Here is a 16089-nt window from a genome sequence, read left to right as displayed (position 1 = left end):
GTGTTGTGCTTTGTTGGTATTCTCGCGGATGGTCCAAGGTGCTGCCATTGACTGCATGCACCTAATGAAGAAGAATGTCTTCGAAAGCACGATTGGTGTCTGCTAGACATCAAGACTAAGATGAAGGATGGTCTGAAGCCATGGCTGGGTCTTGTCAATCAGGGCATCAGGCTTGAAATTCAATCGACATCACCATAGAACGGGAAAGTCGACCTTCTAGGTGTGAGCTATAGCCTGACCAAAGATGAGAAGACGGTTTTGTGCCAGTGGCTTAGGGGTGTAAAGTTGTCCTAGCAAACAGTCCATGAGTGCAATACTGAGGGTTCTGTTTTAGGTTTGGGCTCTGAGTGTTCTTGTGTTCCGTGGAACAATATACGTGTCCACCGAGTTGTTTCTTAGAGCGGTCAGAAGGTGCAAAGAGTTAGCCCTTTTTCTGAGTGTTTTCATGGACAATCCGGTGATCAATCGGTCATACTGTGGGTGCAAGATTTGAGGGGATGTTCTTAGGCTAACAAAACAAACAATATTGAATTTTTAACCGGTCGGCAAGGTGTTCTCACGGACGATCTGCGCGAACATCGACCGTAGAGACTAAGTGTTGGATGTGTTGTGCTTTGTTGGTGTTCTCGCGCATGGTCCAAGGTTCTGCCATCGACTACATGCACCTAATGAAGAAGAATGTCTTCGAAAGCACGATTGGCGTCCTGCTAGACATCAAGACTAAGATGAAGGATGGTCTAAAGCCACGGCTGGGTCTTGTCAACCAGGGCATCAGGCTTGAAATTCAGCCGACATCACCGCAGAACGGGAAAGTCGACCTTCCGGGTGTGAGCTATAGCCTGACGAAAGATGAGAAGACGATTTTGTGCCAGTGGCTTAGGGGTGTCAAGGTGCTGACTAGTTTCTCTTGCAACATTAAGAACCTGGTCTCGATGAAAGACCTCACACCGACCAACTATAATTCACATGATTGTCACGTCATGTTGACGGTGTTCCTAGCTTCCAATTGTGATTAGGGCTGTCGGTCCAGAGTACGAGAAGATGGTCATCACATGCATGTCCTACTTCTTTAACCACATCACACAAGAGGTCATCGATGATGCTAAGCTACCTGACCTAAAAGCCTTCATCGTGTAGACTTTTTTTGCCAGCTCTAGATGTGCTTCCCACCGTCTTTCTTCGATATTATACCACACCTAGTGATGCACATGGTTGATCACATACAAGAACTGGGCCTGTCTACCTACACCGGTGAAAACTTGGTGCCCCCCTATACAGGCCTAATGTGTTCTGATGATTATGTGAATTTCTAGAATTTATCCTTTTTGGCACGTCGTGTGGAAATTAACATGGAGTTTCAGCTAAAGAGCCTCTAATTAGTAATAGTGAGATTAAGTATTGCTCCAAAATTTTCTTGTTAAACCATAACTTCTTGAAAATTACAATGTAAAAACTTTACTGCAGCTCTAACATGTGGCAGTTGCAAGTTCAACAAATGCTAATTGTAAGTGTACACACAGGGGAAAAAAGATCATGTGGAAGTGGTAGGATAAGAATAGGAATACCAAAAATTTTGGAGAAGTACACAGGTAAATTTATTTCGAGAAAGGGACTAGATTTCGTTAAAATAAAACTTCTTTTACAACTGAGACCTCAACATAAAATAAATTTACATTGAGGCACACCACTCGGTCCTTATACTTCATCTTCCTCGCGTCCAGCGGCGTACAAATCTTCAGAAAGTTCCATCACGACCATGGAAGTACACCAGATCTGGACTAGAGAACCGCAGTCCCAACCAACAGAAGACTCCATGAAAATGGAGACTGCAAAACAGGCGCGGTATGCTCAACCACTATGGGGAGTAAAAGGCGCCGAGAGCACATCGGCCATATCTTCCGAAGGTTGAACCGAACATAAGATCCGACATTGCTAGTACTATCGCCAGCAACCGGAAGAGCAGATCAGCTGCCGCAAGTAGCATCAAGGTACATGTAATCTTTGATCCAAGGTAAAAAGTAGGATATGAGTAGTATATTCTATATAGATGAAGATATATATTATATGGTTATTACGACTTAGAAGGCGCCGGTGTCGGCGCGGCCATGGGAGCTCCAAGCCATGCACAGCACAGTGCGCGGAGTACGATTCCCGTCGCAGTCGCCAGTTGCTGCCCCACCGCACTAAGGCTTTCGACAACGTTGCCGCAGCTGTTCTTCGGCTCCACGGCGGGGCCGCCGTGGTCCGGCTCCGGAACCGGCGGCAGTTGGCACGCGAGGCAGACCTCCACGTCGCACTGGTTGCACTGGTACGACATGGCGTCGTTTTCAAGTCGCTTGGCGTTGTTGCACTTCCCAGCGGCGTTGAGGCATCTGCGGCCGCCGCCACGGCTGCCATGCCCGTTCGCGCGGGGCTGCGGCGCCAGCGGCGGGAGGAGCGTGAGCGCGTGCTGGTGCAGCGCAGTGTTGTGCATTGTCCGCGGGAGCCGGCAGCAGCGCTGGTGCGCGTAGAAGCCGCTGCACCGCTTGCAGCCATAGATGAAAGAGGACGGCCTGCCGCCGCCGCCGGTAGTGTCGAAGTTTACGGCGCAGATGTTGCATGACCGGCGGCCGGCGGGCAGTTGGTGCCCGTCGGAGAGCGTGAGGTGATGGTGATGGCCAGAGTGCGCAAAGTGCTTCATCTTCTTGGGGAGGTGGTAGCAGGCGTCGTGGAGGACGAAGCCGCAGCCGGCGTGACGGCAGCGGTAAGCCTGCTCCCCGAGCTCGACGGGCTTCGCGCAGATCATGCACGGCTCCCTCACCTCGTTGCCGCTCACGCGCTTGAGGCGGTGGTGCCTTCCCTCGGGGTGGGCATGGTGGCCTGAGACCACGGACTGCGAAGCACCCATAGCAATGAATTGAACTGCCCGGGGTGCAAGCTATATGAAGCTATATATATAACAAAGAATAGTAGATTGTTGTGTATGTAGTTTCTTCATTCTTGCATTTGTCCTACTGCTAATATATATAGCTAGGCTAGAAGACCGGATCATTACCCCAGAAATAAGAGCTGCCTGCCGAGTGACACCGCGTATATTTTAGGACTGATTTTCCGGGAATCATCCGGGACATATATCGACGGATCGATTATCAATGGGTCAGTGGCCAACACGGTGTTGCTATTACATGGTCAGGGTTTCAGTGGAGACCGGTGGTTACTGGTTCCTTTTCGCGGGGTTTTCGGTCTTTGCACAACAAAGTTTGCAAAAAAAAAAAAATCTTTTTTAGCAAAAAAGAAGCAAACTTTACAACAAACAAATTTAAACGAATAAAGGGAGCACTGTAAGCTAGTGTCCGGAGGTTAACAGCGTTCATAATTGCAGCTAATTAAATTAAAAACGCAAGGACACAAAGTCAAAACGACCCAAACTCCAGTGGGTCAGTCGCCGCGCTGGAATATAGGTTATATAGCACGTACAAGGAATCCAAATTAAGTTGTATCTGGCCTGATAGATACATGTGTGGCGCTTGCGCTTCGATCGTACGTGTTGACGGCGAGATAAGTTGAATCTTTCAAATGTAAGGACTGGCGAGCATGCAGTTCTCTCTCAATCGCAGTGGGTAAGGACCTGTGAGGTCATCATCATCAACCAATAAATCATGCATAGATATGAAATGGTTATATTCTAGTGCATTGACAAAACAAATTGAGGAGATTTGCTTTGGGCTTTTTCTTGCACCACAAGTTGTAAGTCAGAAATACTCCATCCGTTCTAAATTATAAGTCATTCCAAGAAACTTGAATAGCCAAAGTGTTGTAACATGAGATCATGACCAGGCCTCCGACCATGTTTTTCGCAGGCATCTCCGCCCTGTTGGTCGGAGGCCGCCCTAGATTGAGGTTAACTTCGTACCAGTCTTGTGCTTGGAGAGGAATTGCTGTATTATGAGATCACAACTAGGCCTCCGACCATGTTTTTCGTAGGTGTCTGCGACCGTAGGGCGGAGGTCGCCTCAGACTAAAACTTACTGTGTACCAGCTTTGTCTAAATGTTTGCAGGAAACTAAGCGCGGACTCACGTGAGTCACACGGGTGCACGGGCGCGATCTCCGGCTAGCAAGGCGGAGACATTAGCCCGCACCGGCGCCCCCAGGGGCGGAGAAGTCAACGGAGACCTCCGCCACGAACTAGCGGAGGTGGGCCTCAGGGACCTCCGGCGCCCGAGCAAGACGGCCAGAAGCAACCGGCCCACTAGAGGGACAAGGCCCAAGATGGATGTGGCGCCCTGAGTTCTGGTGGGCCTCCGGCCGTACAGGCCCATGACGAGAGGACATCGCGTGAAGACAAGGCAAAAATACCCCCAAGGCTGCACAACGGTGATAGAATATTCCCAGAATGTACTGTAGTGGTTGAGGGGTACTATTGTAATCTGTGTGAAACGGTGGTTGAGCCCTATAAATAGGGGGTGATTGTAACTGTTCAGGTTGGTTGGTGAATGAATTGATGAAACCCTAGTTTTCACGTGTCATCTTCCCATTGTTGCATATGTCTAGCATATTTGTCGAGCGTCCGCCCAGGAGCAGCGCCCTTTGGTCGGAGGCCCCTATCACCTCCTCCCTGTTTGAGACCGCAAGTCTCAACATTGGCGCCCACCGTGGTTTGGCCAAGGCAAACCAACGATGGCAGGGAAAAGGAAAACCACCGCAAGAGCACCGACAACCGCGAGTCAGAGAGGGAGACCTAGGCGCAACACGCGTAGCACTTACGCAATCCAGCAGGAGGAAGAAGTCGAGGATGCGGTCCCGTAGGCTCAATCTCCGGAACCACACGGCCCAGAGACCCAGAGGACGGAGGTCCAGCAACCTCAGGGTGCAACACCCGAACAAGAGCTCCAACAATTACAAGCACAACTACAGAGGACACAGCAGGAGAGAGACAGGATGGCAGCAGCATTCGCAGCCAATCAACAAGCAGCCCAAGCATCAGCGCAAGCGGCAGAAATCAGGCAGCAGCTAGCCATCTTGCAAGCAGAGATGCTAAGTATGCAGCATTCAACATCGGCTCCAACCTTCGCACCGCCAGTCTCCGCCGTCACACTAAATGCTACCATACCTTAGCCCCCCCCCCCCCCCCCCCGCCACCGGCTAACCAAACAGCTCAGGCGATACGGAGGCCCGTTGATCCGAAGTCCCCACTTTCAGAAGGCATCCAACAATCACCATGGCCAACAGCCTGCAAGCCAATCATACTCCCAAAGTTTAACAGAAAGTCAGATCCCCATCAATTCCTCATGAGCTACAAGGCCGCGGTAGCCTCAGCCGGCGAAGATGACGCCGTCCTCGCAAAGTCTTTAGTCATCGTAGCTGAGGGTGATGCATTGGCCTGGTACTCTATGTTCAAACCAAGCACAGTCTATTCTTGGGAAAACCTCCGAGATAAAATATTGGCAAACTTCAAAGGATTCACTGCGCAATCTCTAACCTCCATAGATCTATTTCAGCACAAGCAAAATCAAGGGGAGGCACTCTTTGATTACTTCCATAAATTTGTACAGCTGAAGGCAAAGGCACCAGACGTCCCAGATGAAATAGCCATCGAAGCAGCAATCAAAGGCCTCCGCATTGGTCCATTTGCAGCCCATCTAGCAAGAAAGAAACCAACCACAATGCAACAGTTGTATAAAGAATTTGAGAAATACTGCAGGTCAGATAACGACCTCCAGAAAAGGCTAGAGGAACAAGGGCAGAACAAGCAACAGAACACTAATAAGAATTCTCAGAAGGGCAATACAAATCAAAATACATCAAATCAGAAGCCAGGTCAAGGTCACCAAGTATTCAATGTGGAGGGCCAATTTAGCCCAGACCAAGGGCAGCTCGTAGTGCCAGCAGCACCGAGGCCCAAACACAGAATCAAGGTCGTCAAGGCTATCAAGGCCAAAATTGGAATAAAAATCACAAGCAAAAGCAACGCAAACAATATTGCGTCTTTCATGGCGAAAACACCGGGCACAACACCAAAGATTGTCCAGAGACAAAAGAGACACAGGAAAGGATGAAAAACAAGCAGATTGCCCAACCTCTGCCGCAGCAGAATGCCAGAGAGGTCAACAACACCTTCACAACTGGTCATCAGCAGTGCTGCCCAGTCTACCCAGCGCTAAACTCAAACCAAATACATCCTTCAACCTTAGCCTTCGCCTATTACCCAAACTTTTTACCAGTATGACGGCTAGTGCCTCCGCAGCAACCTCCGACAAACAACTATAGGGCGGAGGCAAACCTAACTTACATAAATCTAAAACCACCCCACATAACCTACCTTGAAACAAACCCACCCCCACAAATCCAAAGCAGATTTGAGCCACTACCGCAGCCACAGCAACATATACAGCAATTGCCTCTGCCACCACCGCATCCTCAACTGCCACAACCAAAAAAGAGCCAAACCCAGAAAACCAAGTCAATCCTCATGGAGTATTGCCAACAATAGGCATGATACTACCAATTGCCAGAGGCTCATCGATGGAGTTTCAGACGAAAAGGCAAAAAAAAGACCACCTCCGCCTGGTCAACAACGCAGCAGTCCAAGATCCAGCAAAATACACAGACTGGTCCAGAGTACCAATCACCTTTATAGAGAAAGATCTCCATCTAGAGAGCTACCCACATACAGACGCAATGGTGATCAAGGCCAACATTGCAGCATGGGAGATAAGCAGAGTGTTGATTGACATAGGCAGTTCAGCTGACATCATCTTTGTAAGCACCTTCGACCAAATGAAGCTCAGCAGAAATCAGCTACAACCTTCAGAGTCTGCTTTGATAGGATTCGGAGGCAAGCAAATACAGACACTGGGAAAGGTATCACTACCAGTGTCGTTTGGAAGCCAAACAAACGCTAGGACTGAGTGCATAACCTTCGATGTTGTAGATCTATACTACCCTACAACGCCATCTTGGGTAGGGGATTCATAACAAGATTCAATGCAGCTTTGCATATGGCCTATCTGTGCATGAAAATACCAGCTCTCCACGATGCTATCATAGTCCGAGGCAACCAAAAAGAAGCCAGAAACATAAAAAAAGCAATCTACAAGGCACAAAGAAACATCAATGCAGTAGAGTCACCTGAGCAAGAGTCAGAACCTCCGGACATGCCCAAAGGAAAAACAGATATGGTAGGATAAGAATAAACAAAGGTGATCCCTTTTGAAAAGGAATTACCAGACATAAAAATAACCATCAGCTTAGAGTTGAACAGAGAAGAAGAAGAACTCATGGAAACCTTGGTGAAAAACAAGGACATCTTCGCTTGGTTAGCCTCCGACCCCCAGGGAGTCAGCAGGGACGTCATAGAACACGAACTTGACATTAATGAAAACATGAGACCAAGGAAGCAAAAGCAAAGGAAAATGTCGGAGGATAGGATCTTGGCGGCAAAGGCGGAGGTACAAAGACTGCTAGATGCAAAAGTCACCAGAGAAGTCAAATACTCAGAATGGCTTGCAAATGTAGTATTGGTACCAAAGAAGAATGGCAAAATGAGAATGTGTATAGATTTCACAGACCTGAACAAGGCTTGCAAGAAAGACCCTTTCCCACTACCAAGGATAGACGCCTCCGTCGATAAGGCAGCAAGATGCCAGAGGTTCTCTCTCCTTGATTGTTTCTCAAGGTATCACCAAATCTGGATGAAAAAGAAGATGAGGAGAAGACAAGTTTTACTACTCCATTTGGCATGTATTGTTACACAAGGATGCCAGAGGGACTAAAAAATGCAGGAGCAACCTTTGCCATGATGACCAAGGCAGTTCTGGACAAACAACTAGAAAAAAACATCATAGCCTATGTTGATGACACAGTGGTCATGAGCAAGAATAAAAGCGACCATGTCTCCAACCCGCAAGAAACCTTTGCCAATCTAAGAGCAGCTGGTCTCTGGCTTAACCCTAAAAAATGCATATTTGGCGTCACAAAGGGAAAAATGCTTGGCTACATCATCAGTGCGGAAGGCATCAAGGCCAACCCTGACAAAACCAGAGCAATAATATCGATGGCAGAACCCAAAAACAAGAGAGAAGTGCAGAAGCTCACAGGAAGAATAGCAACACTCAACAGATTCATTTCAAAATCGGCAGAACGTAGCCTCCCCTTCTTCAAAGTATTAAGGGGCGGAGGCAACATTGAGTGGGGCACCGAGCAGTCGGTGGCATTCAGTCAGCTGAAAGAATATCTGGCAAACACACTGGCAGTCTCCATCCTAGAGCCGGACAGCCACCTACTGCTATATGTAGCAACCTCCGATGATGCAGTCAGCACAGTCCTAGTCCACGAGGTGGCAGAGGATTTAGGCAAAGTGCAGAAGACTATCTATTTCATATCAGAGGCCCTATTCAGAGCAAAGCTAAATTATACTGAAATGGAAAAGGTCGCCTACGCTGTGCTAATAGCATCAAGAAAGCTGAAGCATTACTTCCAAGCCCATGAAATCGTAGTGCCAACATCACTGCCACTAGGGGATCTACTCAAAAATAAGGAAGCCTCCGATAGAATAGGCAAATGGGCCACAGAGTTATCTCAGTTTGACATCACATATGTTCCCAGAACAATAATCAAGTCTCAAACCTTGGCTGATTTCATAGTAGACTAGACACCTTCGATAGAACCAAGGCCATAACCTACCGGTGAAGGATGGACAGCGTTTACAGACGGAGCTTGGGGTCAAGCTAGGGCAGGAGCCTCCGCCGTTCTACTAGCACCCTCAGGCATCTGACTAAAATACACAGCAAGACTAGAATTTAGATCCACCAACAACATAGCAGAGTACGAAGGCCTAATACTGGCACTCACAAAGGCAAAGGCTCTTGGGGCTAAAATCCTCACAATCAAAATAGATTCCCAAGTCATCGTAGGCCAGGTAGAGAAAGAATACACAGCAAGAGAGCCAAAGTTAGCCAAATATCTATCAGTGGTCAGAAACCTAGAGCAGAGGTTCAAGGGCTTCACCCTAAAACACATCCCAAGATCAGAAAACACAGAGGCAGATGAGCTAGCCAAAGCTGCGGCAAACAATCTACCAATGCCACCGGACACCTTTTATCAAGTTTTGTAGTCTCCGGCAACAAAAGAAACATCAAAAGCATTCAAAGCAGTGTTGTTCTTGCAGCAGGAAGACTGGAGAGAAGAAATAATGGAATAGTAAGTAGGAAAGAACAACCAAGAAGATGATGCAAAAGCAGCAAGAATGCAGGCCAGGGCAAGAAACTACACAACCATAAAGGGAGTGCTATACAAGAAGGGAGTAGTCTAGCCTCTACTCAAATGCATATCACAAGGCGAAGGCCTAGAGCTACTCCAAGAAATTCACTCAGGAATATGCGGGTCACACATTGGGTCAAGAGCTCTATCAGCAAAGGCAATAAGGCAGGGGTTTTACTGGCCAACACATATAAAAGATGCAGAGCAAATTATGAAAACATGTAAAGCATGCCAAACCTTTGCTCCAAGCCAATCCAAACCATTAGCGGAGACCCAAACAATACCTCTGACCTAGCCATTACAAAGATGGGGTATGGACTTAGTTGGACCACTCCCACCATCTCAGGGAGGAAACAAATTTGCAGTGGTAGCTGTAGAATATTTCACAAGATGAATTGAGGTAAAGCCACTGACAAAAACAACCTCAGAGTCAGTCAAAAAATTATTCTGGCAAAACATCATTTGCAGATTTGGAGTGCCAAGGATATTGACCGTAGACAATGGGAAACAATTTGACTCAGAAAACTTCAAAGAATTTTGTCACAGTGTTGGAACAAAGCTAGCCTTCGCCTTGGTTTATCAGCCAGAATCCAACGGCGCCATTGAAAGAGAAAATAGCGTAGTGTTCTCAGCAGTATCAAAAACTTTGCTAGACCTCCGCAAAGGCAAATGGGTAGATGAATTACCCAGAGTCATCTGGTCACATAATACAACAATCTCAAGAACCACATGATTCACACCATTCAAGCTGTTGTATGGTGAAGAGGCCATGATGCCGGAGGAAATCAAGCATGAAAGCCTCCAAACAACAAGGCAATCAATGATGCAAGATGAAGAATATGCAAAAGAAACAATAGAAGCCACAAGACTAGAAGCAGTCGAAAACATCACAAAATATCAATCTCAGACAAAGAAATGGAGAGATGCCCAAGTGGTAAGGAAAAACATAAAGGCCGGAGACCTTGTGCTTAGGAGAAAGCCAAACGCAGAACATGTAGGCAAACTGCAGCCAAAGTGGGAAGGCCCATACACAGCAATGGCAGCAGACCGCCCAGGCTCATTCTACTTGACTGATGGCGAAGGTGTCACAACAACTCACACATGGAATATTGACAGCCTCCGCAGATTCTACATCTAGATAAATTTGTAAAAAGGGCAACCTCTGTAAAATATAAATGGAGGCCCCTCCTATTTCACCTTTTCAGTTCTTCTTTTTTCAAAATTCAAAACAATGTAAATGGGCCTATACTCTTTTCCTCATAGGGGAACTCCTAGCGGAGGTGAGGTTTTTAACGAGGCAGGATCAATGTAAAAATCCTCTAGAAATATAAAGAGGTAATTCCCCAAAAGAACGCTTGAAAAGTCTGGAAACCGAAAGCGGCTAGCCTTGGCGCCACAATATTCGGTAAACAAAAACCAAGCGGAGGTCCCTTCAAAATGCTAGCCACAGGCTTTGGCAATTTGAAACGACCTCTATGACCAAAAAAGGCCTCTGCCCTTGACAAAGACCTGTCCAACCTCAGGCATCTAGGGAAAAATTCTATGGCACTGGAGCCAGTAAAAAGGCCTCCGCCGTCAAAAAGCAATAATGCCTATCCTCAAGTAGGTAGGGCATTAAAAAGTCTGACAAAGTCCTGTCATACAGGCATCAGACTCACTCAATTCAAAAGATCTCAAAAGAGACAATTAACCCAAGCGAGATATCGGCTTTAAAAGCCTAGATACGTTTCAAACACCACTGATATCAAACAATTAAAATTCAACAACCACTCACTACTTAAATGCACCACACATATCCCTAGCCACTATAAAACAGGCTCAACTTGCACCCTAAAGCTTTAGTCAGCATAGAGCGCAAGGGGGAAGGAGGCATAATACTATCCAAAGCCAGAACCATAGCTATGGGGGCAGGGGTCGCTTTAGATAGCAAGGTTGGGAGAAGATATGGTATGAAAACTTGTTAAAATTGAGGCACCAGCAGATGGTCAGAGGCAGTGGGAGAGGAGAAGAAACCTATGACACGGTGATGAATAGCTTAGCCCTAGGCAAAAGGGGAGATATCGTACGAAATCTCATAACATCCCCCAAGGCCGGAGGTCTGGGCTACAGTCGCCGGAGATGAAACATGTCCCACGGGGGTGTAGCCACAAAAAAGCCACCAAGGAGAGCGGAGGTTTAAACCACTATTGGTATTTATTAAGTGCAAATAGAATATGAAGGATTCCGCAAGCGCACAGAATACCATTGTAGCATTTTTACCGGGAGTATTCCAGGTATTGTTATTTATATTTTACCACAGGGAAGCATGGGTTAAAGAATTTAATAATTCACCATCATGTATCTACTAATTTAGTAAACCAACTAGACTAAAGTGAGGGGTAAATAGTAAATGATAAGAGTGAAGCATAATAACACACAGGATAAATCTATGATAAATGAGTAGGTAACTAAAGTGAGAGGACAACGAGAGAGATCAAGGTTCATATATACTTCTCTAGTACTTGGGTTTTAAGTTAACAAAGGATAGATAAATATAGCAATCACACAATAACACTTCGGAGTAGCAGTACCTTTCTGACTCTCGAGAAAACTGGTAAGAGGTAGTCGGGGGAAGGCTGCCAAAAGCTCTACGAACACCAACCCTAACGTGGTGGATTACAAAGGCCTGACAGAGCTGTCACCCCTAGGGCTACCACTATCTGTAAGGTTGGCGCAATCTCAGGTAACCTCTAGTCTAGACGCCATGTCTACACTATCAATTACTACCCTAGCTATGTGCTATAACTAGAGCACTCAATACGAGCGGAGATCCCATGGTAAAGTATAACAACTATACTAAACGATCACATAAAAGGCATAAAAGTACTTAGAGAAGATAAATATATATTAAAGCACAAGTCGTACAATGGTGAGATATGAAACATACCAAATCTCTGAAGACATCTCCGGAATCGGAGCGTAGCTCTGCTCTCCCTAACTCTCGACTAAAACTAATCTACTACATTGAAAAGTCTAACATGGAGAGTAGAGGTCATCCTTTCATGGGACACCTCTCCCTCTGAATGAGAGCATGACCCCTGGAGCTGATGGGGACGTCCTTATATAGCTCGAGGTGGAGTAGGGGGCAAGAAAATGCCACGTCATCGATCCGCATCAAAATTAATGCCCACCATCGGATCAAACCGACCTTAATGGGCGGTGGAGATCATGGGGATCTCGCAAATAATATTCCCAGGCAATCTGAGCAGAAAACCGGAGAAGAACCGGACGTTTGGACCTCGAACTGGAGCCGAACCGGCGTGATACGCGCTGTTCTGTGTTTACTGGACGAAATCTGGGCTTCCTGGGCAGGCGAACCGGTGGTTCGGCCGGTTCAACCGCTCCCAGACCGAGCGGACCGCGCCTGGCCGCTCCACCGCCTTTCCCTTCCAGTCTCCGCACGCCACGTGTTCTCCCAGCCCGGCCGAACCGAGCGAGCGGGCTCAGCCCCGCCTCCCGCCTGCGGCCGCGCGGACGCGCGCGCGTGCGCCCCGCCTAGGCCACGTGTTGCCCGCGGGTTCGCCGGCCAGGACGCTGGTTCCCCCCACGGGGACAGCCGCTGCATGCGCCAAGGGCAGCTGGGCCCCGCTGTGGCCCGCTGTCAGCTGCTGACGGCCGACTGCTGGGGTGCTGACGTCATCAGTGACGTCAGCGCCATTTTTAATTTGCAAAATTCTTATCTTTTTATTCTGGCCTCCAAAAATAGCAAATAATATATCCGTTTCGATTAGCGCGACGAGCTCTATGCAATGGTGTACTCCAACTCATCATTTAAGATACTTTTTTTGGTGACAAATTAAATGTCCCGGAAAACAACGGAGATCACCAAAACTCGTGGAACTTGTTAGTAGCAAACCCTACAACTACACTTTGTGATCAATTTCTTATCATTTCATGCAATAGTTGATGGTTATATTTGGAGTTTAATGAGCATCAACAAGTTCCCCCAAGCTTAACCTTTGCTCGTCCCTGAGCAAAGCTAAACTCAGCAATGGATCTGGAGTTGCTACAATGCTTTCACACCTCAAAAGTATACATGCATTCAAACAAGAATTTTCCTCCGAATTAGAATAAACTGAACTGACTTTCAAACTTACCCATATTACCTTCAACCATGAGGCTTCTTAGCTTTTACTTGGGTCTTGAGCAATTGAAAGACAGAACGATCAAATCAAGCACTATGTCTCGAGTTCTTTTATCAACCTTCATTCCAGAGTTTTTGTTAGTTTTCAAAATAAAACTCAGAGATTCCTTTGTATGACTCTCTTAGGTCTCTCAATATGTGGTATTTGTGGATCCTTACTAAGGCAATAATGGTGTTTTGCCTTCTCTCAGAATATATGGTATTTTTATGTTAAGGCAAAGTAACATTATGCCTTCTCTCTCATCCTAAAACTAAAGGCTTATGTGGAGCTCATAGGTGGGGAGACAACACATACATACTTGCAAAGCATATATTGTAAAGTCAAACAATAGATCTAGAGAAACAAGTCATACAATCAAATCAAGATGTGCATGTGTGTGGATATATGTGGAGTGGTTATGTATAGTGGCAAGGGTGAAAGCCTAATTCTACTTTTGCTCCTTGGAAACATACCTCTCATTTTTGGAAAAAGTGGAGAGAACCTGGGCTGCATACTCTATCTCCCTTTTTTTCTTCTTTTTTTTTCTTTTTTTGAGCAGGTAGCTTTTGCTCCCATTTGTTCTTGGACACTTGTCCATTTATTTTCTTCTCTTTTTTTCTAACAGCCCAAGCCTCTTTCTGCAAAGGAATTTTGAGAGATAACAACAAGAACATTGGAGCTTTATTGGATGGCATTGGAGTGACTAGGTAGATGGATAACTAAGATGTTTTTGGTGTTCACTCCTAGTGTAGGAGTAGAACATTTTTGGGTGGATCTAGATGGAATGACATGTGGTTGCGTACTTCTAGAGTGGAAGCAGCATATTTGGTGGAGAGTGTACGTGATCTTGATTTTAAAAGCATGACAAGTTTCTAAGGGTCAACAAAGCTTGACAAAACTCAATGCAAAGCAAGCAGCATAAATGTAAAAGTTTTCCTAGGCTACTTGGCATGTATATGGCTGTGATAGGAATTCAAGCTCTGTCATACAAGGAACTCATCATGTGATATTTTTAAGTTTTCAAAAAGATAAATCTCCAGAACTCTAGTGTCATTAGGAACAAGATAAATAGCAGCTCAGACCTTCTCATATCGTATCCGTCAATTACCTAGACTTAGATCAAGCATATGCAACCCACGAGTTTTAAGTTCAGAGTAAATCTTAGGTCAGATCAATTGTATCCAAAACTTGGGAGAATTCTAGGTTGAAAACTAGGTACTTGAAAGGAATTACGGTAGAGCAACTATTCATCATTTTCATGCAAAATGATTATCTTCAGAGTTCTTTTTATTAGTCAAGCAATACCTTTGTACACTCTCACTTTTTTTATACTTTATTTCAAACTTTAAAGATCACACAAAACATATATATAACTCAAAGGAAATTATTTATTTGGTTTTATGGTTATGCATCTTTTTTATTTATTGAAATACTAGCAAAGCAAACTTGATCAAATTGTAAAGGGAGAAAGAATATTTATTGGGATACATGGGGGATGCACTCCCCCAAGCTGGATGTTGACATAGTCGTTCATTCTTGCGTGTAGCAAACTAGAAGCGGAGATGTTCTTCCTCTATTGGAGCATTGATGTTGATGACTATTGAGGCAGTGCTCCAACAGTAGATAGAATGTCTCCCTATTTGCCAGCTCTCTTGATCCTATGGAACTCAAATAGACAACAAAACTTGTGGAACAGATTAAGCTTTAGCGGTTAGCCACCTAGGTCTTGATTGCCTAGAGCTCTCCCATTTATGATTTCTTCTTTTGGGCAGAATTTCAACAGGATCTCTTTCTCATTATTTTTGGGTTTTTATAATGCAAGAGAATGCAACAAGATGAATGCATATTTATTTTTATTTTTATGCCACCACTGTGAATATCCCTGTGGGTTTAATGCCACAGAATTATTCACATAGGCGCTCCACATTTTTAGGATGCAATGCAAAATATTTTTATTTTCTTTTCTAATGCAGAAGTAGCAAAGTAAATATGCAACATGAGTTAATTATGATAATGTGGGAAATAAATATGCTAACAAGAAAATAATTAATGCAATGGTAATAAAAAGATATGGATAACTACCAAGTTTACCTCCCTGGCGAAGGTTCGGTGATTCAAGTCCTCCGAACAGGACTCTCAGCAAATTCATTCCTTAGGTGCATCATCTGACCCCAAAGGTGAAGCTCTTGATGACGGCATCTCTTGAGATGGTGATTCTGAGGATGGTGTCACCCATGTTCTTTGCTCACCCAGTAATTTGAAGTGAAGCTTTAATAGTGGAAGCTGGCAGCCTCTTGCTCAGTGTGCATGGTGCAAGTTCAGATCTTTCACTTGTAGGATCAACCCCTACATTTTGCTCAAATTGTGTCCTTCTTGCAAAGACAAGGTAGAGATCAAGTGCATGGGCCCTATTGGTGATAAAACACCAACAGAACCAAAACCCTATCTATTCTTCTCTAACCTTAGTTTAAGCACATTGAACATGATCAGATTAATGTTTATGTATTTTGTTCATTTATAACATGGGTGGTAGGATCAAAAGGGTGAGCATGAATGTAGCATTTGAACACATATGACTGAAAGAGTGGAAGTGCTTAACCCATGGAAGGATTGTCCATCTTTGCAAAATGTATCAAACTTTATATGATCATGACAATCAACTTCCAAAGATAAAATATGCAATATTT

General features: G+C 45.4%; 1 protein-coding gene across 1 annotated transcript; it reads right to left on the bottom strand.

Annotated features, from left to right (window-relative positions):
* Positions 1-1582: 1582 nt before the first annotated feature.
* Positions 1583-3046, bottom strand: LOC136473574 (protein VACUOLELESS GAMETOPHYTES-like). Its single transcript, XM_066471224.1, has one exon. The coding sequence runs from the start codon at positions 2885-2887 to the stop codon at positions 2072-2074; it is 816 nt and encodes a 271-aa protein (XP_066327321.1). The 5' UTR covers positions 2888-3046; the 3' UTR covers positions 1583-2071.
* Between the last annotated feature and the right edge of the window lie 13043 nt (positions 3047-16089).

This window comes from Miscanthus floridulus, chromosome 8 (genome assembly GCF_019320115.1).
Source record: "Miscanthus floridulus cultivar M001 chromosome 8, ASM1932011v1, whole genome shotgun sequence".
Classification (NCBI taxonomy): domain Eukaryota; kingdom Viridiplantae; phylum Streptophyta; class Magnoliopsida; order Poales; family Poaceae; genus Miscanthus; species Miscanthus floridulus.
The sequence above is the reverse complement of the archived record's forward strand: the minus strand, read 5'-3'. Positions and strand labels throughout refer to the sequence as shown.

Bases quoted from the DNA above. Each gene is read 5' to 3' on its own strand.
- LOC136473574 (XM_066471224.1), bottom strand. From the start codon at position 2,887: ATGGGTGCTTCGCAGTCCGTGGTCTCAGGCCACCATGCCCACCCCGAG.